At 43.3% G+C, this 27,182-nt stretch overlaps 1 protein-coding gene across 1 annotated transcript; it reads right to left on the bottom strand.

The window, feature by feature from the left end:
• Positions 1-4,452: 4,452 nt before the first annotated feature.
• On the bottom strand, positions 4,453-23,660 carry LOC140687547 (trafficking protein particle complex subunit 9-like). The gene is made up of 2 exons (XM_072944678.1): positions 23,628-23,660; positions 4,453-5,019 (listed from the first exon to the last, which is right to left on the bottom strand). The coding sequence occupies exon 2, from the start codon at positions 4,989-4,991 to the stop codon at positions 4,710-4,712; it is 282 nt and encodes a 93-aa protein (XP_072800779.1). The 5' UTR covers positions 4,992-5,019; positions 23,628-23,660; the 3' UTR covers positions 4,453-4,709.
• Between the last annotated feature and the right edge of the window lie 3,522 nt (positions 23,661-27,182).

Raw genomic sequence — 27,182 nt, forward strand, 5'->3', positions numbered from 1 at the left:
CGAAAAATCGCAAAAGCCGCTGACTGACACAGCAAAGCTGCATGGTCTGGGCTTTCCTCCAAACCAGGCACAGCCCTGCCCCCCACAGCCTAATTCTGCACCTCTCGAGATAATCTAATTCACATGCAAGGCTGTGAACACCGGCTAAGAATGATGACTCCCAACGTGTGTCTCTAGTCCAGCTCCTTCACCTGAGCCCCAGTCTCATAGACACCAGTGTCTCTTTGAAGTCCTAACTTGGATGACAAATGGCACCTTAAAAATGCCTCATGTCCACCATTTACTCTGGAATTCGATTCCTGGCAGGTACCTCCCAGACTCCCCATTTTAGTAACAGCCCCAGCACCCATCTATGTGTTTGAGGTCACATTCAATTTCCCCTGTTCCCTCCCCCCGGCCCTGCCCTGGAATCTGTCATGTAATTTCCTTCACTAAGCCCATCTCAAGTCTAGTTCTGCAGGGACCATGGCCGGAACCCCACAAGCTCACAGCATGGTGCAGTGAGTCACAATCCTCCGTAGGTTACTCCCTGGAGGGGGAGGCATCTCCTGGCACAGGTCACCTCAGAAGGCACTGGATTCTCATAAAGGAGGCCCAGGAGAAGTTCTCACGTGGTCTGAGCTTTGAAGGGCCCGAGTTCCGGGGGAGCTCCTAATTAGCAGACACATTTGCCAGTGAGCAGGTGAGGATGCAGGAACTTAGGCAAGACTGTTCTCACTCCGACCCCTGGGCTCTCAGGAGCCATGGGAAGTGCCTGTGTCCAGGGTAGTACAGCCCGGCCATCACAGATACCAGTCTGCATTTGCCAACCTGGACAGCATAGACTCCATCTACTTGCGACACTTACTTCTGTTCTGTTCCCCACCCAGAATGTGATGGACTCATTCAGATATTCTGTCCTGACCCAAGCGAGACAAATTCAGTGAAAAATGAAGTGTCCACATTTGGACCAGAGCATGAAAGGAGCAACAATGTCTCATGGTCAGCATGATGGCGGTGGCCAAACCCTTCCACCGGGTGAGATGAACCATGGTGGGGGTGAGAATCCAAGGTCCTAGGTCGGCCAAAGCATCTTCCTTCACGGTTGACTGGGGTGTTGGAGACTGACTACCACAAACTAACAAAGCCGTCAGTGGTGGACGTCAACTGCAACAGACACGGATTCAGCTATTTACTGCCAACATGGGTTAAAAGTAAAGGCCACAGCAGGGAGGTCTGCACGGCTGCTGAGGCAAACCACAGACCCAGCTATGAATGCCCACTGGCTGGAGCAGAGAGGAAGCTACGGCCCTTTTTGCAGTCCCTGTGTCCAACAGATCCAGGTGAGCCAGGTACTTAGGAGAAGGCCATGTTGTCCTGATACTCAGAAAAGCCAGCCTCAAAAAGGGAACAAAAGAGTGGCATGGATTTTAGACCCACTTCTGCCCCTTTATGAAGGCAAAGTAAGGTAAATGGCACGGGGAATTTGAATGCAAAGGAAAAAAAACTGACTGCTTCCTCCAACAGCGTCCCCTGCAGCTGCTCCATCCCGAGCCTGCCACTTCCTCATCAGTGACCGCCGGCCAGGAAGCGCCGTCATGCACGTCACACAGCGACAGCCAGGAACCGCGTGCCGAGCACGTTTGTGTAAAAGCAGGAATCGAGCAAGGTGCTGCAGACTTTGACTTTCCAAGTTTAAATTCTCCATGAAAAGAATCCCTCAGCAGCCGCCTTAATCAGTTCGCATCTCACTTCTTCAAAACAATCAAACAAGTTTAATAAGGGCGCGTTTGTCACCAAATATAAGGAGGACCAAACATGTCCCTCAAAGCAAGGATTTTAACAGGTATCAAACACCAGTGGGTGATGTGCTAACAAAGCAAATATTCCAAAAAATTAGAAATTAAAAAGATGACTTGGATAATACACGGATCAAGGCATCTGTTAAGTTTTTGCTTTTTAAAGCGATAGAGACAGCACGGAGGGCGATCTGGCTATTCCCAATGCAGGGTGTGCATAGCCCACATTTTCAGAAGCAACAACATGCTCACTGGGCAGTACAAGAGAAAAATGAACGAAGAAAAAGGAGAAGAGGAACAAGAGATAATTAAAAACACACAAGAAGAAAAATGATTTTTACAGCATGTACATGAATTTACGAGAGTGTGTGAGGCCAGGGACGCGGGGACGGTGAGACCCACCCTCACCTCCTGCTCCAGGGGAGGCAGGGGCCTGAGGGGAGCGGCGCTGCCGGGGGACCCCAGCGTGGTCAGTGCCCCTAACCAAAACTCCACCTACATGCGTCTAGGCAGCTTTTGAGCTACAAATTGTGGTCACATTTCAGGCTCACTTCCACCACAAGTAGCAGGAGAGAATTAGGCTCTTCTCCTGCACCAAAGCATTGCTTTATAAATTAATGACTGTGGAATAGAAAAAGCAACAATGGAATAAAATGACTGGAAGAGAATGTGCTTGACCCGAGCTCACTGGCCGCGTTAACTCACTGACGTTAAGATGCTGGCTGAGCCCTTATGGTACCAGAACAGAAAGACCCACAAGGAGGGAGGTTTAATGCGCTGCTGTATTTGATGCCTGGAGCCATGCGTGGTACACGAGGTTCTGGGAAAACAATGGTGACAGTGTCTTCCACTATGGGCTAAGCACATATCCAGCTACTCCGCCAAATCCCAAGGGCAGACTTCAAAAGTCAAAATCAAGCAGACATTCTCTGGTGTGTTTTTAGACTCAGAGCAAAGCAGTTGCTGAGCAAAAATGTCACCAGTGCCTCCTATGACAAAAGAGGAGGCACTGGCCTGGGGGCTGGGGAAGGGCTCCGGGCTTCGACTGTTCACCCACCAGTCTGTCCAGGGGGAGAAGGTGGTCCCTGCTTATGTTGCACCGATGCACCTACCTTGACTGACGCCTTGGGACTCAGCAGGTGGTGACAGGTTAGGTGAACGGAGCCAGCCTTTGTGTAGCACGGTGCTGGCAGTTATGCTCTCAGCAGTGCCCAGGTTCCTAAACCTGACACCTCATCTCCAAGGAGAAGAAGGGGAGTGCGGGCATGTAGATCACAGGGCCCTGTGAGGACAAGTACAGATCATGGACACGACATGACTTGCCCCTTCCTTAAGCCATACAGGTATGTCTGGGAGGAACAGAAAATTCATCCAGAGCCCAATAGGTTCCTCACGCAGGTGGGACTCGGGTCCCATCTGCCTATCACTCACAGGGCTGGTCTCGACATTCTTTTTATCAATTATCTGGCATCTTCTCCTCCAACTTACCAACAACCAGAAAGTAGAATCTGATCTTAGTTAAGTTCAAGAATCACAGAGCACCGCCTCCACAGCGGGCCCGGCAGCATGTACCAGGTCCTCCGACCATCACCTGTGGGACCGCCATGAGCGATCTCCAGACTCAAGGACCGAGGCCGTAGGCTGGGGGGACACAGCTTCGCTCACTCTCCCCAGCAAAGGGGGACCACCTCTCGGCAAAGGCATCTCACCCTCTTCTGCATGAGGGACAGCACGATAGATACACGGGGAAACAGAGCAGAAGGTGGGCAGCCCAGAAGAGCTCGTCTGCACTTCCAAGGCAAAGTGGGGCCTTTGACTTAATCACAGTGACAAAGTGAGAATGAGCATTTCTCTGTTCTCTACCATACTCCGTGATACGCCTTTCCCTGCATTAGGAGTTAATTCGGAAGTCCCTGGCAGTGTTTCTGATGTCCTAAATTGGCATGCTGGCTGTCGGGCAGGAAGAGAGGGCCTGAGCCGAACAGGTGCTGGGCCTGGGGGGCAGGAGACACTGGCTCCAGCCCCAGCTCAACCAGCGCCTCGTTCTGCCTCTCGGGATTCAGCATCTCATCTATAAACAAAGGGTTGACACTGTCTCAGGACAGGATTCCCAACAAAAATGAAATGAGAGCCATGTAAAGAAAGTTTCCCAGTTGCCACATTTAAAACGGTAAACAAAGAAACAAACCAACAAACAAAAAACAAATACTAGAAACAGATTTTAAGAACAGATCTTACTTAATCTACTGTATTTAAAATACTAACATTTTGACATGTAATCAATATAGGAAGTAACATGATAGTTAATATTCTTTTACTAGACAAGCCTCAGCATCTGATGTGCATTTGACCTACAGCACATCTCAACACAGACCAGCCTCCTCCCCAGTGCTCCTAGCATCAGTGACTGTGGCTACTCTATTGGACAGCAACTCCAGGGGTCCCACCAGTGGTCCTGGCTGAAAAGCAGGAGGAAGTGTCCACACTAACCCTAAAAGGATCTCTCTGAAACAAAGGCAGATTCACTTTTAAATGTCTGTAAACCGGCGGGCTGCCCCTCCCTCCCCCCTTGGCTACAAGACAGTCCTCTTCCTTGCTGATCCCTTTCTGGATGTAGGGAAGAAACCTGGCACACAGCCAGGGTGGACTGGCCTCCAGGGAAACTTACCTGCTGTCTGTCTTCAGTCCCATGACGTCCTCCTTCTCAAACGGGATGCAGAGGAGGGTGATCTTGTCCCCAGACTTGTCGGGGGCCCCATCCAGCTACTTGGACTTGGGCAAGATGAGGAGTAACTCTGTGAAGTCCTCGATCCTCTTCTCCACCACCCTGCAGTCCTCGTAGATTGAAGGCCACGTTGGTGAGCGACTGCTCGGCTACCTCCCCATGCAGCACAAAGACAAAGAGCTGAGAGTCATTAAGCGTGGTGTCATTCAGCTCCTCTGCACGTGGAGCTTCTCGAAGCCCTTGGCCGAGAGGCAGTCGGTAATGGTGACAAGGCCCACGAACTTGCAGTGGGTCTGGAAGTCGCTCCACCCATTCTCGGGCGCATAGTGGTGCCTGTAGTGGATACAGAGTGCCCACTGGGAGCCGCACGGGCTGATCTGGCTCACCGAGGAGATTCGCTTATAGATGCAAAAGAAATTCTCCTCTGAGATGATCCCCACGGGTTGGACCACCACGGGAAGAGTCTCATAGTCTTCAGCACACTGCATGTAGTCAGGGATGCTGATGTTGCAGGCCCTGCCGAGAGGGGAGAGGAGATCGAGGTACATACTGTGCTGTGGGCTGTGGGCCCATCTGGGTTGCGGTGACCTGGTGTGTACCAGTCACAAGGCAAGGGAAGCCAAAGCAAATACGGGGATACAGTTTGTCCTCAGAGTCTGCACATGGCTACCGTAGCTCGGATCACGTTACCCAGCTTTTGGTCCAGGCTTCCTGCCCCTGCAGTGTAGAGTCATTTCTTGTTTTCTGTTTCCAAGCACCTAGCAAGGCCCTGATGGAAAATCACTGCTCAAAAATGCTGAATAAATAAATGAACAAAGGAACTGCTTTCCCCAACCCCCTTCAGCAGAATATAAAGAAATATAAAGATCAAAAGATCTGGATTTCTATCCAATTTATTTGAACTCCTAAGCTGCAGAATAATGGATAAGAAAACTCTCCTTGGGGAGGACGGTACAGTTCAGTGATAGAGCACAAGCTTAACATGTACGAGATCCTGGGGTCAAAGCCCAGTACCCCATTTTAAAAAATTAAACAAATAAATAAACCTAATTATCCTTCTCAAAAAAAATTTTTTAATTAAAAATTCAAAACACACCTTGCAATTGACACATCATTGTAAACTTGAATAAACTTCAATTAAAAAAAAAACTCCTTGACTTACAAGAATATATCTGGATTACACAAGTTTGCAAATGTAAAATGCCTAGGGTACCACCTTCATAAAAAGGAGGGACTGTACAAATTTACTATCGCTCCTTTATGAGCTATATTTCCTTTTGGGGGGATTATAACCTCTCAGAGTTAATTTTCTCAGATTAAAAAAAAAACATTACCTGATTCTCAGTACTGCTGAAGAATCAGATAACTCTAAGAAAGCATCTGACCCACAGAGGTTACTCAATAAATGTTTGTTGAATGAATGAATAAACAAACAAAGTGAATGCTGCTCCCTGCCACAGACCATCATAATGGTAATACCTGGAAATCCCAGGTCCACGTTCCACCCGACTCTACACTAACCCTGTGTGTTTCTCTAAGCCCCAGTTTAATCGTGAATAGAAATGAGGGCAATAACACAAACCTCAAATTGTTACTGAGTCAGTAATGAATTGTACCCCAACATTGCAAGATGGAACCATTAAGAAAACTGGGCAAAGTGTCCATAGGCCCTTTTCATATAATCTCTTAGAATCACATGGGAATCTACATTACATCTCAAATAAAAAGTATAATTTTTAAAAGAGGTTATTGAGGTTAAGTGAGCTCACTGTCTCAAAAAATGAACACACAGTACAAATAGGACAATTCCCAGCCCATGAGATACACTCGGTTAACATTCCCACTGAACCCACTGGTCCCTTCAACTTCAGAGCACAAGGACGGGTCCTCGTGGCAATAGGCCACTGCACCTGAAGCTAAGAAAGCTAATGGTGCCCACTACCAAGAGCCCCTGTCACCACCCTTGTTCTAATTTTCTATTTGTAATTTTTTTTATTAAATAGAAACTCCCAATTGCATAGCCTTCACTGACCAGATATCATGATTGCAGCCCTTGAAAACCTGACCACAGAGATCATGATGGCAGCCCTTCTTGGTGAAACAATAAAATGAAAAGCCATTTCCACAAGATCTCTGTGTAAATCTACTAGGGAACTTCATCCTGGACTGAGGAAGTGGACTGCGGAGGAGGGGGCAATCTCAGGCACGGAGAACTATGGGCCACCTGTCCCATGATGGACTTTAGACTCAACCCTCACCCTCCAGGAACTTCAAAATACACACCGACAGAGTGCTAGGGACAAGATTATTTTTTTTAAACAAATCCCTGAAACCCTAGCAGGTCTTTTTTCTACCAAGACACAAATGGCTTATGTGTATAATGTTTCAAAAAAGCCCTAAAAAATTATCACCCCAACTTGACACATCAAGAAACAGAGGTAGAGAACTTTATCTCATTGTACAAGATTAGAAAGAGGCCATGTCAGACACCGTATTTAAATCGAAGCCCCTGCTCCAGTGCTCAAACTAGAAAGTGTGACATACTGCCCCTTTCCTGCCCTCTCCCTGCAATAAATCTCTGAAGAGTCTTTTCTGTGCCACCTGGAATCACAATCACATCAATTTTCCACAAAGAGCTATGTCACCCCTTGGAGGAATTATCAAAATCTAAAGGGTTGGTTTGAGAGAAGAGATTTGCATTTTCTGTTTCTCAAAGGAAACATGGCTTTAAAAGAAACTGAAAAGGACTTATCTAGTCTAAGCCCTCATTGTGCAGAGAAAGAAACGGAGGCTCAGAAGAGATGAGGAAAGGGCCTTATTAACAAATATAGCCTCATTGCAGCACCAAGCCAGCACTGGGCACTTCTGGAGGAGAATCTGGGAGGCCCAGGAGAATGAGTGTTAGAAAAAGGAAAGAGAAGAAGCATATAAGGTCCTGTCTCTACACCACCATACCATGAAATTCCACCAAATTACCCAGTATGGGTGCACCAAATATTAAGGTGGGCTAAACAGGATATAGAAACCTGGAATTCTCAACCATAGTGGAAATTCCAACATTTACTGTGCTTTTTCCCCAGTTCAAGCATCAACTCAGTGGACGCTCCATACCAGGGACTACATAAGGCCTGGAGTTCTCCCAAATACAGATCTCTATTACCACGTGTGCAAACCACATAAAGGCCACCAGAAGAAAAGTGCCCACAGATAAGATGGAATTACTGAAACTGAAAACTGTCAACCAGCATATATTACTAGCAAAAGCGGTGCTGCTAGAAATCGACTCATGGACATAGAAAGCAAACTGTGGTTAGCAGGCAGGAAAGGGAGGATTAATGGATACACATTAATAAATATAAAATAAATGACAAGGACCTACTATATAGCACAGGGAACTATATTCAATTTCTTGTAATGAGTTTCCCTAAAAACACTCTAAAACAAATGTATATACATATACATATGTTTATAACTGAATCTCTGCTGTACACCTGAAACTAACATTGTAAATTGACTACACTTCAAAAAAAAATTTTATATAATAAGTAAAAATAAAATCAACGCCATTAAGAAAAAATAAAAGAACACTCTAATCCCCTTAGCTATAGGTGGTGGAGAATTCTGGTTGCAAGCACCAACTCCGCTGGATCATTCCAGCACTGGCTGTCACTCTTTCTGACCCTCAACGAGTCACTTGGCTTCACTGAGGTTACTTTTCTTTTCTGTGAAGGCTACAGTTGCAACTAACAATGTATAGAATCTCATCATTCACAAGCCCAACAAATAGCGAGGACTTCCCATGGGCCAGGCTCTGGAGAGATGAAAATATAGGGTCCCAGATATATTCATGGGTAGAAGAATTTTATTCCATAAAGACATTAATTCTTCCTGTTTTCATAGGCAGATTCATTGCAATTCTGATTAGAATTCCTACCAGATTTTTCATGAAATATAACAAGTTAGTTTATGGTCAGGAATAGCCAAGAAACTTCTTTAGAAACACCACTGGGGAGGGGTGGATAGATCATTCATGTCCACTGGTCTTTCTGAAGTGATGAAAACGTTCTGGAATAATAATGGTTGCACAACTGTGAATATGCTAAAACCTGCTGAATTGTACCATTTAAATGGATGGACTTCATGGTGTGTGAACTATATCACAATAACGCTGTTATATGAAAAAATATTTCCTGACAATTATTTTTCTGTTTATACCACTAGTCTGCCTCACAATTTAAGAAAAACAAAAAACCAAAGCAAAACAAACTGTGCCAGGAGCTCTTTAGGACTGCAATGTCCCTGGGTCTCCAATGCCTCTGGTGGTGCTGTTCCTGTTAAAACACACTAGCTGGGCTGGGCTAGTTAGAGACTGTAACTATCTTTTTAAGATCTACGGTCTCACGTTTCACCCTGGGAGAGGGAAGGAAGGAGGATGTCACAGCCTCATACCTTCAGTTCATTTTTAAGTGAACCAAGCCTTGCTTTCAACACTGTAAACCCTCGCAATATAAAAACACGTGACATAAACAAGCACCGCCATCATAACACCTGAAAGTGTTCAAGGTACTTACCTGGGGCAGAAACACTAAGGGAAGAGACCGAAGCTCGCTCAGCATTGACACTCCCTTTTCCGGACTCCAACTGGAGAAGCTGGGCGTTACAGCCTGAGGCTCTCAGCCCAGGGAGCAGCGCCCACGCCGCTGATCTGGTCCTCGGGGAGCGGGAAAGGGAGAGGAGGGCAGCCCCGGGGTCGCGGGGCAGGGAAAGCAGAGGCAGTGGAAACGCTGTCTGCAGCCCCGCTCGGAGGCCAGCCCAAGCCCCAGCCCCAGCCCCAGCCCCAGCCGCCCGCCCCGGTCCGGGTCCGCAGACCCGGCCCGCCAGGGACACAGCCGGTCCAGGGGCGGGGACGGGCCGGCGGCCGAGGAGAGGCAGCCCGGGAGGAGAGGACTCGCGGGTGGGAGAGGGGAAGGGGACGCCAGCCGCGGACTGAGGGGAGCCCGGCTGGGTGAGAGGCGGCAGGGGCACACCTGGCCCTGGACAGGTGTGACCGAGGTGCTGGGGCAGGTGGCGCGGGCAAAGTGGTCTGGCCTGAGCAATTCAGCTGAACACAGGCTGACTGGCGCCCTGGGGGGCTGTGACAGGCGGACCGCCCTCCCGCAGCCTCCTGACCCCTTTCCCGGGGGCCCCCCAACTTGCAATTCCACAGCCAGAGTCCCCGGCCCCAGGCAGGAGCCAAAGGCCTACCGGGCGACACAGCTGAGAAGCCTTTGGGCAGATCCCTGGCTTGGAGATGGAGCTTCCAACCAGCAGACCAGATAGCACCGACTGCGCATGTGCAGGAGGGCCAGCGATCGGCTCTTGGTTCTGTGAGAGAAGGTGGGACAGCGAGGGAGGGAGAAGATGAGAGCGGGTGGAGAGGAGGGTAAAAGTGGGGGGGACAGATGGACAAGAGGAGCAGAGAGAAGGGAGGAATCTGGAGAGGGGAGGGTCGTAGCAGAGTTGGAGAGAAAAAGCTTTACCTCTGGGGCACCCCGAAGGAGGCAGCAAACCTGCCTCTGTACCCTTCTGTAACCCTTCAAGGCCCGCAGCTCATGTTTTAACTCCCTGATCCAGCCCTCCATCGGATGCTTCTGCAGAACCCCTACGGGTATCACACCCGTTGCCCCCACGGGGAGGTAGGTTTCCTTTTGCTCTGGGAACCAAGTACCCGCAGGTGTTGTCACTCAGAACTACCTTGGGAAGAGTACATATTCCCCTTTTACACGCTGGGAAACAGGCAGGCACGATCTCTGCCTTAGCTCCACTGTCCCCGGTGTTGGGCTGGCGGGGAGCGGGGTGGTACAAGATCAGAGCCCCAGACAGAGCAGACTGCCTGAGTGTTGGTGCAGAGTCCCCATCCCTCCTGGATAAACCACACCCCACCCTAGTGGAATCATCAAGGGCTCACAGTAGTTCCCTGGGTGTGGGAGAGCTGTCCTCATGTGAAGGAAAAGTCCAGTTGGGCTAACAAGCTAAGTCACAAATCTAAGTGTGATAAGTGTCAGTTTACTGATCTAAATTCTGCTGGGTTAACTCGTAAATCTGAAGTTTGTCAGTTTATTGGGCTTACAACCTAACTCGTAAATCCAAGCTCAACAAGTGTCAGTAACTTGATCTATTACAAATTGATAAGCTCCAGTGTACTGATTCCTTGCTTTTTGTTGTTTGAGCCTTATTGGCTAATACCCCCTTACTTGTAATTAAGCCTTTAAAACCTCATGTGCACGTCTTGGAGGTGCTCAGAACTTCAGAGCAGAAGCCCCTCTGAGCCCGCCGGCATAATAATTCTGAGTACTCCAACACTGCGATTCGTGCTTGTTTCTTGGCTGGCCTGTTTCCATAACACTCAGCTCCAGTGCCCAGCTTTCAAGGTAAATAGGAGTGTTACCATGTCCAAATTCATTCTCCTCAGTGCAGAACAGGCCAGTAAGTTGGGAGACCAGATGTTGGGGCATGGAATAGCAAGTTTCTGTAGACTTAGATGGCAAACTAATGTCCTGGAAAACCATCTCCCCAAGTCACAATTCAGGATCCTTTCCTACGTGCTTGGTTGTTACAAACTTCTTAGTGTAGGAATCCCTTCTTGTTAGAATCCTTTGTTCTTGCAGCTATCTGCCTGGGTCAGATACCTGTCAACCTCCAACAAAACAAACTTTATTTTCTCTTCTGCAATTTGTTATCTTTTAATGAATGAAAAAGTGTTAAATATCCTTAAAGGTCAGAGCCTTCAGAATAGGCTCTTCTGTATATTTCAGGCTCTAGGCAACATTGTTTTAGAAGCAAAATGAAGCCTAGGAGACAGAGCATAGGGTTAAATTCAAAGGAACAGATCTAATATGGGGTCAGATTTGTTCTGTTTTATTACCCGGGCAGAAGCCACTTGAGGATTTAAATCACTTTAAGTTAAAAATAAGTAAAAGTTTAAAGGAATTTACACACATAGGTGGGAATGTGCAAAGCATACCTGGAAAAGCACCCAAAGGATAGTAAACAGTGGCATCTCCAGAGAGGGCTGAAAGAACAGAGGATGAGGGAAAACTTCTTTCACTTGTGTATTTTGTGCTCTATTTGAGTTTTTTTTTTTTTAACCATTTGCTTGTATTTCTTTTTCAGTTAAAAAAATGTGTAATGGAGCAAAGGAGTATCTAGCTTAGCAAATACAGTAGCCATGGAATCACTGAGTCATCACTTTTGATTTAAGCCAGAAAGCATTTATTGACTCTCCGAAATGTGCTCATTCCTGTTTTAAGACTTCTTTTTTTATTATTATTATTATTATTATTATTATTACTATTACTATTATTACTTTTATTTTATGAAATAATAACATGGTATACCTCACCCCTGCCCATGGCTGGTGGAAAACCAACTGGGTTTTCATTGAGTTGTTTTCCAAGGAGTAGAGATGTGTTATAAACAGAACACATCTTCAGGGCAAAACAGGCAGAGTGCTTTTCCAGCAGGCCAGATAGCTATGAAGGGTTTTCAACAGAGGCGCCCAGAAGCTGAGAGAGAAAGCCTCCAGGACACTACAAAAAGCTGCCCAATCTGCCTTCTCCATGGCACTACTGAACTAGGAAAGAACAAATCTGTCTCCATATTTGATCTGTTCCTTTGATTTTAACAAAGACAAGTTAATATACTCTGGTCTTTTCATGGGTTATGATGTCACAGAGGAGATGGACAGGTCAACAAGGAATCACTCTGCCGTGATCACGGAGCCGGGGAAAGGGATGGGCTGCAAGATGTATGATGCAGCCGCAACTGTGCCCATACTTCTAGGCAGGTATCCAAAGTCGCCTCGACAAGGTGTCAAACATTTGGGCCCACGTCCTCATCAACAGACATGTATTAAAGAGAAATGGAAACATATAAAAGGCCAATACCCTTGCTGAGTACACCGTCCAAAGTGCAAAGTCTCAGTTTGACAACTGGCCATCTCGGTTCCCTGGGATTTATTCATGGAGAACCTTAAAAACCACTCCTCTCTCCTCAAGAAGTGCTGCATATTTGTCCTATCTTTGGCTCAGGGATGGAGCACGTTCAAGTGAACTTTAATGTCTGCACAGATTTGTCTGTCTTTCTCCGGGTTCACTTGTCCCTTCCAAAGAGGCCTGAGCTAAGTCCATCCTCCGTAAGATCAATTCCCTCCAGTGACAGCTCATTGAGCCAGCAATTAAAAGCCAATTGAACAAGACTGTCCTCAGCTAAAAAGTTCACCCACCCTTCACTGTTTTCTTAATCTCTTCTCCTGGCTAATTGCAAAAGACTAACACCTCCCTCCACCAAGCTAACCAACTATGTCATTTTGTCTCCCCAAAGAGAAAGTAAGGTCCATAAAAGAGGAGACAACTGCATAGTCACCTCTGAATTCCTAGCATATAGTAATGTCAATAAATAGAACTATGATTATTGCTACTTTCCTTTAAAAGCTTTCTGGTTATTTGAATGAGACCTTGGAAGAGAGGTGTTTGCTGTCCAGTATCTTGATCCACAAGACTCTGGAGGCCTTTTTCGGAATGGCTGTTCACTGATTCATTCAAAACACAACTTATCAATCAAGGAGAAGCTGTGATTTTCTGCCAGGAGTTTGTGGTCACTCTCATGCCAGAACAGCTTTAACCTATATCCTTACTTTGGATTTGTTATTTTTCCCCTCTTCCAACAAAATTGACTTTCCTTACTTTCTTGCCTTGAGGAATTTTTTTCCAATTTCACCCTTTAGTAAACCAAGATTCTCGGGATGGGCTTGGCCCATAATATGATCACCCATCCAACTCCTAGTGTGAGAGGCCTGGGGCTCGCCCCCTGCCCTCCTGTCAAGGCAACTGAAAATCAGTTCGGGAGCCAACCAGCACCCCAGGGCTTCTAAGGCTCGTGTATCTCCCAGAATCCCTGCTTTCTCGTTTGTCTTGGCTTCTGAAAATTTCCCCTCACTTTCTTGACTATTAGTTGTGCAGCTTGAAAGATGAGGAAGGAAGGTTTTATTTCTTAATCAGCATTTTAAAGAACTTGTCTAATGAAGGTTTCCACGAGTTTCTAGAACCCTCCATTGCTGAGACAGAAAACACACTAGACATTTTCTAAATTTAGCTCTCATGTGCATTTTTTCTTTGCTTTTGTTTTCTTAACTGTTAACAGACATTTTTTAATTAAAAAAAAATAAGGCCCCAAATAGGATAGAACACTGAAAGGGCAAACAAAATTAAAGGGCAAAGACAGAAAAATGATAACTACTCTACAAAGTTAATAAAATACATACACTATGTATCAGAACAGCAATTCTCAGTAACAGCTAATTGAAACATGACGATGAGGTAAAATTTCTCTCCTGTCAGGACATGGCCAACAGAAAATACAATTAAACCAACAAACTAATATCTTAAGTCTGGTGAGGTACAGAAGCCTACAAGCTAAATGTGTCTTCTTCTTCTTCATCAGCTATTTTCTGTGGAGCCTGAGCCCACGGGGAGGACGGTGAAGTGAGCTCTGTAAGTACCCAGTTAGCAACGTGATTGATGAATAAATAGACGTGAGCTTTGATGACAGAGGTGATACTAATATTCATTTCTCCTGTAAAGTATGATTTCAAGTTCAGTGATCAATACTTCAGCGTCCTCAAGTGTTGAGATTATAGGAAAATGCACAGCCTGGACCCAGACTTCCTCTTTCAGCTCGTGACAATGCACTTAGATGTCTCAAGGTCACCTCCAACTCCACCTGCAAAGAGTTGACTTCATGGTGCTCCTCCCATAGCCGTCCCGCCCAGGGCACCTGGTCGGGGGGTAAGATCTCCCTGCCTCTCCCAACTCAGTCCCATCACTCACAGATGTGAATGGACTCCTCCTTCAGGGCCCAGATATCCTCAGTCACCAAGTCCCACCACCCTCACCTGACCTACCTGGTACTCACTGGCACTCACTCAGCACTGATACTGTGCTGGAGACCACGCTGCATACTGTGCACATGTCATCTCACTGGATCTCCACAACAGTCCTGGGAATTGGGTACATCACTGCTTCAATTGATTAGATAAATTGTTTCACTTCCTTGAGTGCGTCATCCAAAGTGACACGGCTGCTGAGCCACAAGCCTGGGCCTGAAAACCACTTGAAAATTGAACACTGCTACACCTCGCAGCCACTCTACTATGACTCATCACATCATCTCCTGCCGAGCCTTCTAAATGTTTCCAAGCATTCTACGAGACAAAAGTGAACTACGAGAGCACCCCACTCCCCTACTTAAAATCTGTCAATGACAGTCCACTGCCCTTAGAAGAAAGCCCCACCTGGCCTGAGCACAGCCCAACGGCTCAGCATCCGCATTCCCTGCGCGGCCGCGCCGCCTCACCCACCACGCAGCTCTACCCGTGCCGTGTCCAGGACAGGGATGCTGACTCCGTACAACCAAGGGCTTGTCTCACTCGAACAATGAACACCTTCTTCAGTGTTCATCTTCTTCATTGCTGACACTCAGAAAAATGTTTTCTCAGGATGAATCAATATCTTTTTCCTTACAACTTCCTATCATTGATAATGAGCCCCCACCAAAAGAGAGACCTAGTTCTCAGTCTCCTTATCAGTAAAGTGAGAATAACAGGGAAATATGTGAGGTTTTAAGAGAAATAATATTCATGTGAGGCTGAGGGACAATTCCATCATACAGTAAGCACTCAATATGTGCTTACTTAATATTAATAAGAATATATTGCATTCTAGCAACTTTCAATCAATGTCTTATGACTTTGTCCAACAGACAACTGACAAAATTTTAGACGAACCCCTTTGAGCAGATCAGCACAAGGGTACTAGGAGAGGTAAGCGCGGACTCCAGTTACAGCTGCAGCCACCCAGCAGTACAGGGCGGGGACAGTTTGCTCAAACTCTTACATGTTGCTGAGCATTTAGTTGTCGTTATTGAATAAAGACAGGTGTTCTTTAGTCAAAGCTCCTGAAACATAAATCTTCAAAGATTGATGCAAATTAGGTTTCAAGTACAACATTCTCACTAGAAATTATTTGAAAACTTTAGTCTTAGCTACTCCACACATCAAAAGGGAATGTTCTTAATGTATCTGACTAAATACAACGAAAGGGTTGCTTAAAAGAAATTAAGAAGAAGCCATCCTGAATAAGCTCTCAGTATCATCTGCACAAAGCCCCACCCAAGGGTCTCATTTCTCACTTCCATATAGGGGTTCAGGTAGCTTAACTTGGGTCTTGGTTTCTTATAACACGGTGCGGGGAATAGTTGTGGATAGATATATGTAGCAAGTATATAGCTAGGGTATTTGCTGTGAAGGGATTCTAGAAATAAGAAGATTGATAATATAGTCCCACCCATAAGAAACTCAGCCTATCCATTTACAACAGCATTAAAAACAAAATGAGAGATTCATTTAACAAAAATTTACAAGATACGTACACTGAAATATTTGAAGTATCACCAAAATAAATTTTAAAAGGTCTACATATATGGAAGACATCCCAATTTCATGGAATCATAGACAATATTATTAAAAATGTTAAGACTCCTCAAAATGATCTACATATTCAGTGGAATTCCTATCAAATTTCCAGCTGACTTCTTTGTAAAAATTGAAAAACTGATCCCAAAATTCATATGGACGTTCAAGGTGCAAAGGGCAGCCAAAACAACCATGAAAAAGAAGAGTAAAGTTGGAGGACTCACTTTAAAGGGTAATAAAATGCAATAGTACTAAGTCAGTATGGTACTGGAATAAGTTTGGATAAATAAATCTATGAGACACAATAAAAACCCAAGGGGAAAAAACTTACATTTACAGAGAGATTTCCACAAGGGGGCCAACAACACTCCATTAAAGAATAGTCTATTCAACAAATGGTGCAGGGACAGCTGGGTATCTGCAGGCAAAAGAATCAATCTGGAATCTGAACACCCATATTTTATATAACAAACAAAAATTAATTCAAAATAGATCACAGGCAGAAATGTAAAAGTTAAACCTATAAACTTTCTGAAAGAAGAAACAGCATAAATATTTGTGGTCCTAGGATAGGCTTTGGTTTCCTAGATACAATACCAACAGCACAAGTGATAGAAGAAAAAAGCAGATAAACTGGACTTCATCAAAATTAAAACCCTTTTCTTATAAAGGACATCATCAAGAAAGTGAAATGACAGGGGAAATGGGTATTTCAAGTCAGAGAGTGTGTGCTTAGCAAGAAAAATAAAATAAATCAATACATCTAATTATCACCCCTGTAAAGAAATTGTTTTAAAGTTTAAAAAAAATATAGTGAAAGGACAATGTGCAGAATAGAAGAAAAATTTTGCAAAGCATGTATCTAATAAGAGAGCAGCATCCAGGATATATAACAAATGCTTACAACTGAACAATACAAGAAAATAGACCCAAATTTTAAATTAACCACGAATTTAAATAGATATACAAATGGCCAATAAGCATATGAAATGATGCTCAGCATCACTAGCCAAATCAAAATTAAAATGAGATCTCATTTTACACCCACTAGGATGGTTATAACCAAAACACGGACAATAACAAATGTCATTCAGGAGGCAGAGAAACCTCATTTGCGGCCAGAGGAAAGGGACAATGGTGCAGCTTCTTTGGAGAAGTCTGGTATTTCCTCAAAAGCTTAGAGTTATATGGCTCAGCAATTCCACTCCTACATATAGAGTCATCCATCAGTATCCTCGGGGGGTTGGTTTCAGGAACCCCACACCCTGGAAACCATAATCCAAGGATGTTCGAGTCCCTTTACAATCAGCCATCTGGATCCATGTAGTGGAAACTACAGGTATGGCGGGCCAAATGTACAGCCAACAGAATGAAAACAAATTCTCATAAAAAATTTCACATCAATATTCATAGCAGTATCATTCAGAGTAGCCAAAAGTTACTAACAATATCCATCCATCAATGAACGGATAAACAAAATTACCAAGAATAGGCCCACAAACTTTTGGTCATTGAAACTTTGCCAAAGGAGGTGAGAACATACAATGGAGTAAAGGCAGCCTCTTCAGCAAATGGTGTAGGGAAAACTGAACAGCTGCATGTAAATCATTGAAGTTAGACTACTCCCTCACAGCATACACAAATATGAATTCAAAATGTGTTTAAGACTTAAACATGCAGACAAGACACTATAAACCTCTTAGAAGCAACCATAGGCAAAACATCTGACATACATCTAAGCAATGTTCTCCTAGAGCAGTCTACTCAAGCAATAGAAAAACAAACAAAAATATACAAGTGGGATCAAATTAAACTTACAAACTTTTTCACAGCTAAGGAAAGAGTAAGCAAAACAAAAAGACAACCAACCTATGGAATGGGAGAAAATATTTGCAATAAATGAAACTGATAGGGGCTTAATTCCCAGAATATGTAAACAGCTTTTACACTTAATAAGAAAGAAAAACAAACAATTCAATTCAAAAATGGGCAGAAGTCCTAAAGAAACATTTCTCCAATGAAGATGTACAAATGGCCAGTAGGCACATGAAAAAATGTTCAATATCATTCTCAGAGAAATGCAAATCAAAACTGCAATCAAGTATCACCTCTAACCAGTCAGAATAGCCATCATTCAGAAGTTCACAGACAATAAATACTGGAGAGGCTGCGGAGAATTGTGAACACTCCTACACTGTGGTGGGAATGCAGTTTGGTGGAGCCATTGTGGAAAACTGTATAGAGGTTCCTCTAAAGGCAAAAAATTGACCTCCCATATGAAAGAGCAATCCCACTCCTGGGCATATATCTAGAAGGAACCCTAATTCAAAAAGACGCCTACACCCCAATATTCACAGCAGCACTATTTACAATAGCAAGATATGGAAACAACCTAAATGTCCACTGACAGATGACTGGATAAAGAGGATGTAGCATATTTGTCCAATAGACTATTATTCAGACATAAAATAATAATAAAATAATGCCATTTGTAGCAACATCAATGGACATGGAGAATGTCATTCTAAGTGAAGTAAGCCAGAAAGAGAAAGAAAAATACCATATGAGATCGCTCACATGTGGAATCTTAAAAAAAAAAAAAAGAAACAAAAAGATAAACTTATCTACAGAACAGAAACAGACACAGAGTCATAGAAACCAAACAATGGTTACCAGATGGGAGAGGGTGTGGGAAGGAATAAATTGGGAGTTCAAGATTTGCAGATACTGAGTATGTAAAGAATAAACAGCAAGTTTATACTGTATAGCACAGGAGAATATATTTAATATCTTATAGTAACGTATGATTAAAAAGAGTATGAAAATGAATACATGTATGTTCCTATTTAACTGAAGTGTTTGTGCTGTACACAAGAAACTGACACAACATTATAAACTGACTAGACTTCAATGAAAATATATTTAAATAGACCAAAAACGAAAACAAAGAAAAAGGATACTATCAAACAAAAAGAATAAAGTACTGATTCAGACTACAATATGGAAGAACCTCGAAACGTTATGCTAAAATAAGCCAGACACAAAAAGCCAAATAATGACCTTTAAGGTGAACTGTATCTAAGCGTTTATTGTACTACTCCTGTAAATTTTCTGGAGGTTTGAAATCTATCAATATCAAAATAAAATGTATTATACTTTAAAAACTTAAAACGCTTCCTCACAGGAGGGCTTTAATTATTAAATGCAGACACGCACGTAAACCTCTTGGAACAACACTTTGCATGTCCACACACAATCACTGCTGTCACTGCCACTCAGAGGGTGGTGCCAGCGCTGATGAAAGCTGCCTCCACCCGCTCCCCTGCAGACAGTAGTGAGGGCCTGAGCTCTGACAGGCAGGGTGAGCGTGAACCTGGGTCATACACAGCCACGTCCCAGACTCTGCGTTACCCAAATTTCTTATACAAACTGCAACATGTAATGTAAATACGCTAGAGGGATGTATCATACAACACAGGGAATACAGCAATGTTTTAGAGTAACCATAAATGGAGCATCTATTGCACACCTGAAACTACTATCATATTTTAACTCAGCTATAACTTTATAAAAAATTAAAAAATAATTTTAAAAAGTTGTCACTTTAATATTCAATTCGGTTTTTAAGTAACTACTAAACAGCTTAGAAAATGTAAAAGCATTTAATTGTGCTGTTGGTTTACATATTTATTTACATTCAGACTCTTGCATAAAGAGAATTTAAACAATTTTTTTAAACACAGCTTAACAACCAAAACAACAAAAAGTCAAAACTGAGAGTGAAGAGAAAATTGAGATTCAATAGTTAAATGAAACCTTGGGGAGATAAACTCATAAAAATGGATTCCATGAAGTCAGGGCAAATGTTAAAGGCAGACTAGGAATTCAGCTGTAAGATTCTTGGCAGCTAAAGTAAAAAGAAAAAGATGATGGGGCGGGAGGTAGAGCTTGTGCTTAGCGTGCAAGGGGTGCTGTATTTAAGCCCCAGGGCCTCCACTAACAGATAAATACATCTAATTAACTCCCCGCCAAAACAGCCCCAAAGAAAAGAAAAAGAGAAATTTCTTTCCCCAAAAACCCTGATATTAAATTTGGATTAAATACTTAAAAAAAGTAAAAAAGAAAAATAGAAACGATAAGTGACACTGTGAAGAAAAAGCCCAGCTGGGCTAACAAGCTAAGTCACAAATCTAAGTGTGATAAGTGTCGGTTTACTGATCTAAGTTTTGCTGGGCTACCTGGTAAACCTGAAGTTTAGTGTCAGTTTACTGGGTTCATAAGCTTACTGGTAAATCCAAGGTCAACAATTGTCAATAACGTGATCTGTTCCAAGTTGATAAGCTTCAGTGTACTGATTCGTTCCTTTTTGTTGTTTGAGCCTTATTGGCTAAGAGCACCATACTTGTAATTAACCCTATAAAACTTCATGTGCAGGTCTTGGAGGTGCTCAGAGCTTCAGAACAGAAGCCCCTCTGAGCCCGCCAGCGTAATAAATCTCAGTACTCCCACCCTCTGAGTGGTGTCTCTTTCTTGGCTGGCCTGTTGTTTCCATAACAACACAAGCAATAATGCATGTGAGATAAATCTGCGGTAGCTGCTGTCAGGTCCCCATGTCTCATGTGGGAAAATCTGAAACATCATTCTCACCACTCAGAGTCATCATAAGCCCACCCCACCCATCCTGCTGTTAAATGCAGGAGCACAGGCAGGGCCCGGCCTTTGCTGTCTCTGTGTCAACACAGTGAGACAGGATGGAAGGGGGCAGAGCACAGCTATTTAAGTAAGGCCACAGCAATTAACACCAAAATGGTGAAGGATTCAACCCCCAATAGGCCTTGAGGCTCAGGATGAAGAGATTTAACTTCTAGCAGAGCTTGAGATTCAGTAAACACCCATTGTAATAGTAACATGGTGAATAACATGCCCCAGGCACCAGGGCAGTCCAAAGGCTAGCCACAAAATGTCACAGGGTGGGAAATGGCCAACTCCCTGGGAATCCCAACCCCTTGCCCTAAGGCTGGTCCTTCTACATATTAGCATATGAAACCACCAAGCCCAAGAAAACAAGCAACACAGCGTCACCTCGCGGTCACCACTCTCTCACCCTCTTCGGAGAAGACCCACACTCTGTCTGTGGAGTGTGTACCTACTTTTAATCTGAGCATAAAACCCCCACACCTCGTGAAGTTTCTCTTGCATTTCAATGTATCTCTCTGAATAAATCTACCTTTAATCAACACTGGCTTGCTCTTGAATTTTTTACTGCACGAAGCCAAGGAACAAAATCCGATTGGGCACATCTCAGGGGCTCAACCAAAGCATGGGACACAGCCCTTCTCATGCCCCACGTTTTTTATTCTTGTATCAACAGGACTGGGCTGTGAAGGGAAGTCTGAAGCCCCAGCTAAGGGACAGAAGCAGCCTCCAGAGCTCCAACTGGCGGCCAGCCTCTCCCCCAACATGGGCCTTGGCGTCTGCCCGGTTCTCTGTGTTTCTCTGTTGTGCTGACTCCCCAGCTTGACAGCGTACTCCTAGGCCTGTCCTCACAAAACCCTTCTCTCCAAAATACAAGCACATCATGTCACAATCCTCTTGTTCAACCAGTAAATGTTCAGCCCACTTTTTTCCTCCCCAATAAAGTATCCAACTGTCCTCCCTCCCATCTCACCACTTCTTTCTTTGTGAGAAATCTGCACTCGCCAAACTCCATCCTGAACGAAGGTGCCTTGCTGGTTGGGACCGGGATGTTTCTTTCTCACACAGCTTGCGTCCTTGCACTTTCCCCTTGTTACCTTAAAAAAGCCTTTCCTGAGTCACCCACCCCTCTGATTCTGAACTTCACAAAGTGCTGAGTTTGCAGTCACTGTGTGCATACCTCCCAGGTTTTGACTAGGTTTCCTACGCAAGATCTTCATTAAGGAGCTGCATCAAGAAATTTAAAGAGGCTATTCTTACTTCTGAGCGGAGGAGCCTGCAAAAAATTAAATGGCTTTGAAGAGAGAGTTAATCAGGGACAGAGAATTCGCAGGTCCTAGTCAAAAGTGTCATGAGGCAAAATGTTCCTCAAAGGCTCAGAGTGGCTCCTGGACACGGAGTCGGCAGGGAGGAGGTGACAGGCATTGAGTGGGGTGAGTGATACAGGGCACACTCCCCCAGCTGGGGAAGAATAGGTTTTTTTCTAGTTTTCCAAACAATTTCTTACTACCTTTTTCTCTTATTGTCACATACTATTTCCTATGAATTAAGCATATCAATGTCAGTCATTTGGGCCACTTGGGAGAAGCTACACGATGCCATTCACAAGGCTGGGCATGACAGCCACACCAGTCTAGGTTGAAAGACCAGTGGGGGTATTTCCATGGTATAAAAGGGCATGCAGCAAACTCCGCAGCTTCAATGACCTCATCTCAAAGGTGGGGCCAATAAAACTACCAAGTAAAGTGCGTGGTGATTATGGCCGACATCTGTTTACTAGGTAATTGCCCGAGACAGCTGCCGCTTAATGAGGAATGAGTACGAACATTGAGGCCCTGTCTACCTGGCCACACGCGCCCTGCCTTCCTGCTTTGGTGCAGCAGCAGAACTTGTTTAGCTGAGATGAACGCCCCCAGAGTAGCCCCGAAGGTAAAGTTCCCAGCTCTACACGGCGAGGCCTGTTCCTTCCTTTCTCAGAGCTGATCACAGTTTGCTGTCGTCTCTTTTTATGTTTATCCCTTTTGTAACTGCCTTTCCTCCAGAGTTTTTCCTCAAGCAGCACAGGGCCAGGTGTGTCTTGCGGCCTGCCGGATATTCTGGGCTGAGAAACAGCCTATCCCACATCTGGCTCTGGTGCTGAACGGAGAGGGCAGAAGGCCCAGGGGACCATGCTGAACCGAGGCCCCTGAACCCAATATTATGGTCTGACTTTGGGCAAATTACACAGTCTTCTTTACCCTGAGATTCCTCATCTGTCCATGAAAATAACTGTCCATGGCACACAGATTTACAAGGATTAAAGTAAATCACCGAATTCACAACCTAGCCAAGGGGCTACCAGTGCATCCTCAACAGACAAATACAGCCTTTACAGCTCTGACACAAGCCAAGTGTGGTGGCCGCACAAATTGTACACTGCTAAGTTCCAGTGTTTTAAGTGCTTCATGTGTGCTATAGTACTCTTTAGAACATACAAAATTCCCAGGAAGAAACGAATGTTATCATGCCCATTTCACAGATTCTCCAACAGGTTAAGAGAGTTTACATTCTAGTCCAAGGCCCAATGGTGAGGAAATGGCGATTTAAACCAGAATCTGGGCCCAGGCCTTCGCTCCATCTCTATCCCATCCACCTGACCACTTTCCTATGAATTCCACCTGTCCAATACTGAAGTTTGAAGCCGGCCAGCTCTTAAATGCAATGTGTGCCACCATTTGTCAATGTTGGTTAATAACCATAAACACTTCTCAGAAAGCACTTCAGAAAGAAAAGTTGGACTCACGTCCCTGCCCACAAAGAAGAGGAATTCTGCCTTGCCTTCTCCTGTAACGTGCAGAAACCCTTCCCATTCACCACTGAATCCTTTTGTATGCTTCCTCTGTGTTTACGTTTGCACACGTCTTATTAAAGTAAAAGGTACCTGTAGAAATTCCATCTCGGTTCCTTTCCAAGTTTCCAGATTATCCATAATCAGTGTAATATCATAATTTCCTGTGAACAAAAATGCTACAATGTGAATGAAAATACTGCAACCGTGTCAGTAAACAAAGAATGCTGAAACCAAGTCATCAGCGCTGCCACCACACCCCAGTGAAGACAGGCCTGCAGCCAATCACAACGGTGCCCTCTGAGCAGACTCAGAATAAGAAAGGACAGATTACTGGCCTTAGATAGCTAGGTGCTTGTCTAAAGAATATATTCAGTGAGCCCAAATGTTTGCTTCCTCCCATATATTGAAAAGCACTAAATTCTTGAACTTGAGATAACTGGCTTTCTTTAGATAACAAGCAATCTTTTATTGTTCCAACTACCTGGTCTCTGTTGTAAAGCTCCTATATATCCTAGCTCTTCTCAACCTCTTCTGAGCAGTCCGTCAGAGTGATCTGAGTGGCTGTCATCCCGGCTAGAGTCCTCCCGCTAAATAAAACATAACTATAAACTTTTAGGCTGAACATGTATTTCAGTCAACAGTTTTGACCACCATGAAGGGACCCAGAGCAGACTTCTCTCCACCTGGACTCTCCGAGTAACCGGAGCCTTGGTACCATCAGTGGCCCTTTGTGCCCATCCGCCTCCTCGGGGAGTCCAGATGAATTTGAGTGAGTCTGTCCTGGTTCTCGGATCTCCCATATTGATTGATGGTCCTGAGTTTTATTTGGCAGTGTATCCAGGTACCTGGCCCCCCAGTTGAAAGAGAGTGGGGGGAATTACCCACCCAGTGGAGACATGCTGGGTGGGGCCTTGTTGAAAGGTAACAGGAAATACCCACCTTGAAGAGACGCCCGATGTGGAGCTGGTGGAAATATACCTGGAAAATACTCACCCAGTGGAGACGTCCTGAGTGGGTCCAAGCTGAAAGACACTGGGGTCAGGACTGGGTGTTTAGGTAAGAGGCTGGTCTAATGCTTTCTTCAATTTGGTTACCTGCATTGAATTTTTCAGGATAAAAGTAAAAGTCTTATGAAGAACCTTTCAATTCCAAAAATGGGACCCTCTTCCTGGCTGATAACAGCTTTCTTGGGTGAGAAAGAAACTTGAAGGAGTGGTAGAGGCAAAGACATCATGCCACAGAATTGTCCCTATGGGAAATCTTACTAGCAATTTTATTATGACAACCTGGCCTTAGAATGGGGCATAGAACTTTCAAAAAAAAAAAAAAAGAAAAGGAATGAAAAGAAAAAGAAATGACAGATTGCCAGCCTCCAACTATTATCCCAGCCAGGTTTATATACGTAGAAAACTTATAACTTTAATTGGGAACTATAAAAAAAAAATCTCACTCTGAAAGTAACTAACCAGGCCTGATAAAAACATTTTTTGGAATTCTGAACTCATAAAAACAAAATCCCCTTTAGGGGGAACTTGGATTTCTCTTCCTGTGTCCTTGTAATATAAACGTTTTATATTTCTCTGGGTATTTTATGTGTGTGTATGTATGTATGTATGTATGTGTTTCCTTTTTTTTAAAGGAAATCTTGGACTCTGCCATGCAAAAGGTACAAGTATTGTGCACATATGGTGGCCATGCAAGTAAATTGGGATTCTCAACAATCCTTTGATTGTACCATTTTTCAGACATTTTGCCATCTTAACCTTTTATGCATCAGCCTGGACAACAAAGGCCTTTAGCTTTTGCAGAGTAAACTTTTGAATTTTATTTAGGCAATATCCCCACCCTCATGTGGAAAATCCTCTTCATCTTTTTGGTTTAGAGATATATATATATATAAATTGATGGCCATATGATGGATCCTTTAATTTGGAAAAACTTTTAAATTGGTGAAAGTTGAAAGAGCTCTCAATATAAACAGCTGTTTTCTTGGTACCTATTAAAATCAAGTTTAAAGATAGAAAAATATATCTAATGGTTAACCTAAGAACTTAGTTAAAAAAAAAAAACTGGTTTGAAAAGCTACATTTGTGTTTTTCCTTTCCCATCAATGGTTTTAGGGATGCTAATAAAAACTTTGAACAATTAATGTTAATTATGTTGAATAACTGGAAAATAGATTGTAAAACTTTTGATTTTTTCTTAATAATAAAAAAAAGGTAAGGGGCTTATCCCAAATGGATAATTATTTTTATATTGTTATTTTGAATGAGATAAATAAAATGGACAATTTTGGATTTAGATGCATGATTTTCATACTACACTACGTAAAGTTAAAAAAAAGGCCAAAGAGATCACCTACTGCCCCCCAACATTCAAGTTCAAACAAGTCTGTTTTATTTACCACAGTTTAATATGTATGTATGTATAGGGCTAAAATATACATATTATATATATATATTTATATACTGAGATACTTCATCAATGATTGGGACAACAGACCAATTAATCATATTAAAAATTGGGAAGGGTGTAAGCTCTTTGGCTCAAACTTGGGGATCCCAGAGAGTTTTCTATAAAATTAGATACAATGCACAAAAACAAACAAAAGAAAGGCTTCTGGCACTCCTTCTAGAAATAAAAATTATTCATTAAACCTAATAAATATTAAAATTAAAGGTATAAGTTTTAATAAATTTGAGGTAAAAGTTTCTAAAATTGGTATATTTAAATCAGATTTATATAAACCTTTTACTTAATTATATTGTGGGATAAATATGTTTCAATGGAAAACCGATTCACCTTTTTGGTATTATAAGGCTGGGCACATATCTGTCCCTCTGAAAATATTGAGTGTACAAAGTAAAGGAAACCAATAGAGTTACATGAGCTGTCCAATATAACGTAAAATTTAAAACTAGTATTCAGTGGCTAATAAAAAATATAATAAGAGTTTTACCCTGAGTTTAACTTATAACAAGGGAAAGAGAACTTACTTAATGCCTTATGCAAGCTTTGGAAGACAAGATAAAGTAAACTTTAAAGTTTTAATACATGGAATTCTTTGTTTACAGCTCTTCACACTGATACAAAAAAGCAAATTAAGGAGATGCAATTGGGACTGGGTGACAGAGCAGTTCTCTGGAGAACTGGACACGTGTGTCTTTGTCTTGCATATCAGAAATGTAAATACAGCAGTGACCTAGGGGTGAGCCTAATTAGCTCAACGAGATAAAACTTTAGGCCAAAGAAATTTTTCGCATTTTAAAACTGAGAACTCTGACGGGTCCTTCATACATTGTCAAGAAATCTTTAATGTCTCTTTCATACATAGTAAGCCTTAGTGATCTGAGCAAGCAAATTCAGCTTACTCCAACTATTATTATCCCTATCTCATAGGTAAGTTTTAAAGTGAAGGTATGAGATCTCTAGCTTTTGTCTCTTTATAAGCCGGCGTGCACATTATATATGTGAGATATTTCTATAGCTAAAAAAAAAAAAAAACCAAAAACAAAGTCAAAGAGCTCTGCTTAATTGATGTAAAAAATAAGAGGTTACAATTTAAGTATTTTTAAAATAAAAACTGACCAAATTTACCTTAAGGTTCACGTGAACTGGAAAATATTCAATATTAAGATAATATTT

Source organism: Vicugna pacos, chromosome 20 (assembly GCF_048564905.1).
Source record: "Vicugna pacos chromosome 20, VicPac4, whole genome shotgun sequence".
NCBI lineage: Eukaryota > Metazoa > Chordata > Mammalia > Artiodactyla > Camelidae > Vicugna > Vicugna pacos.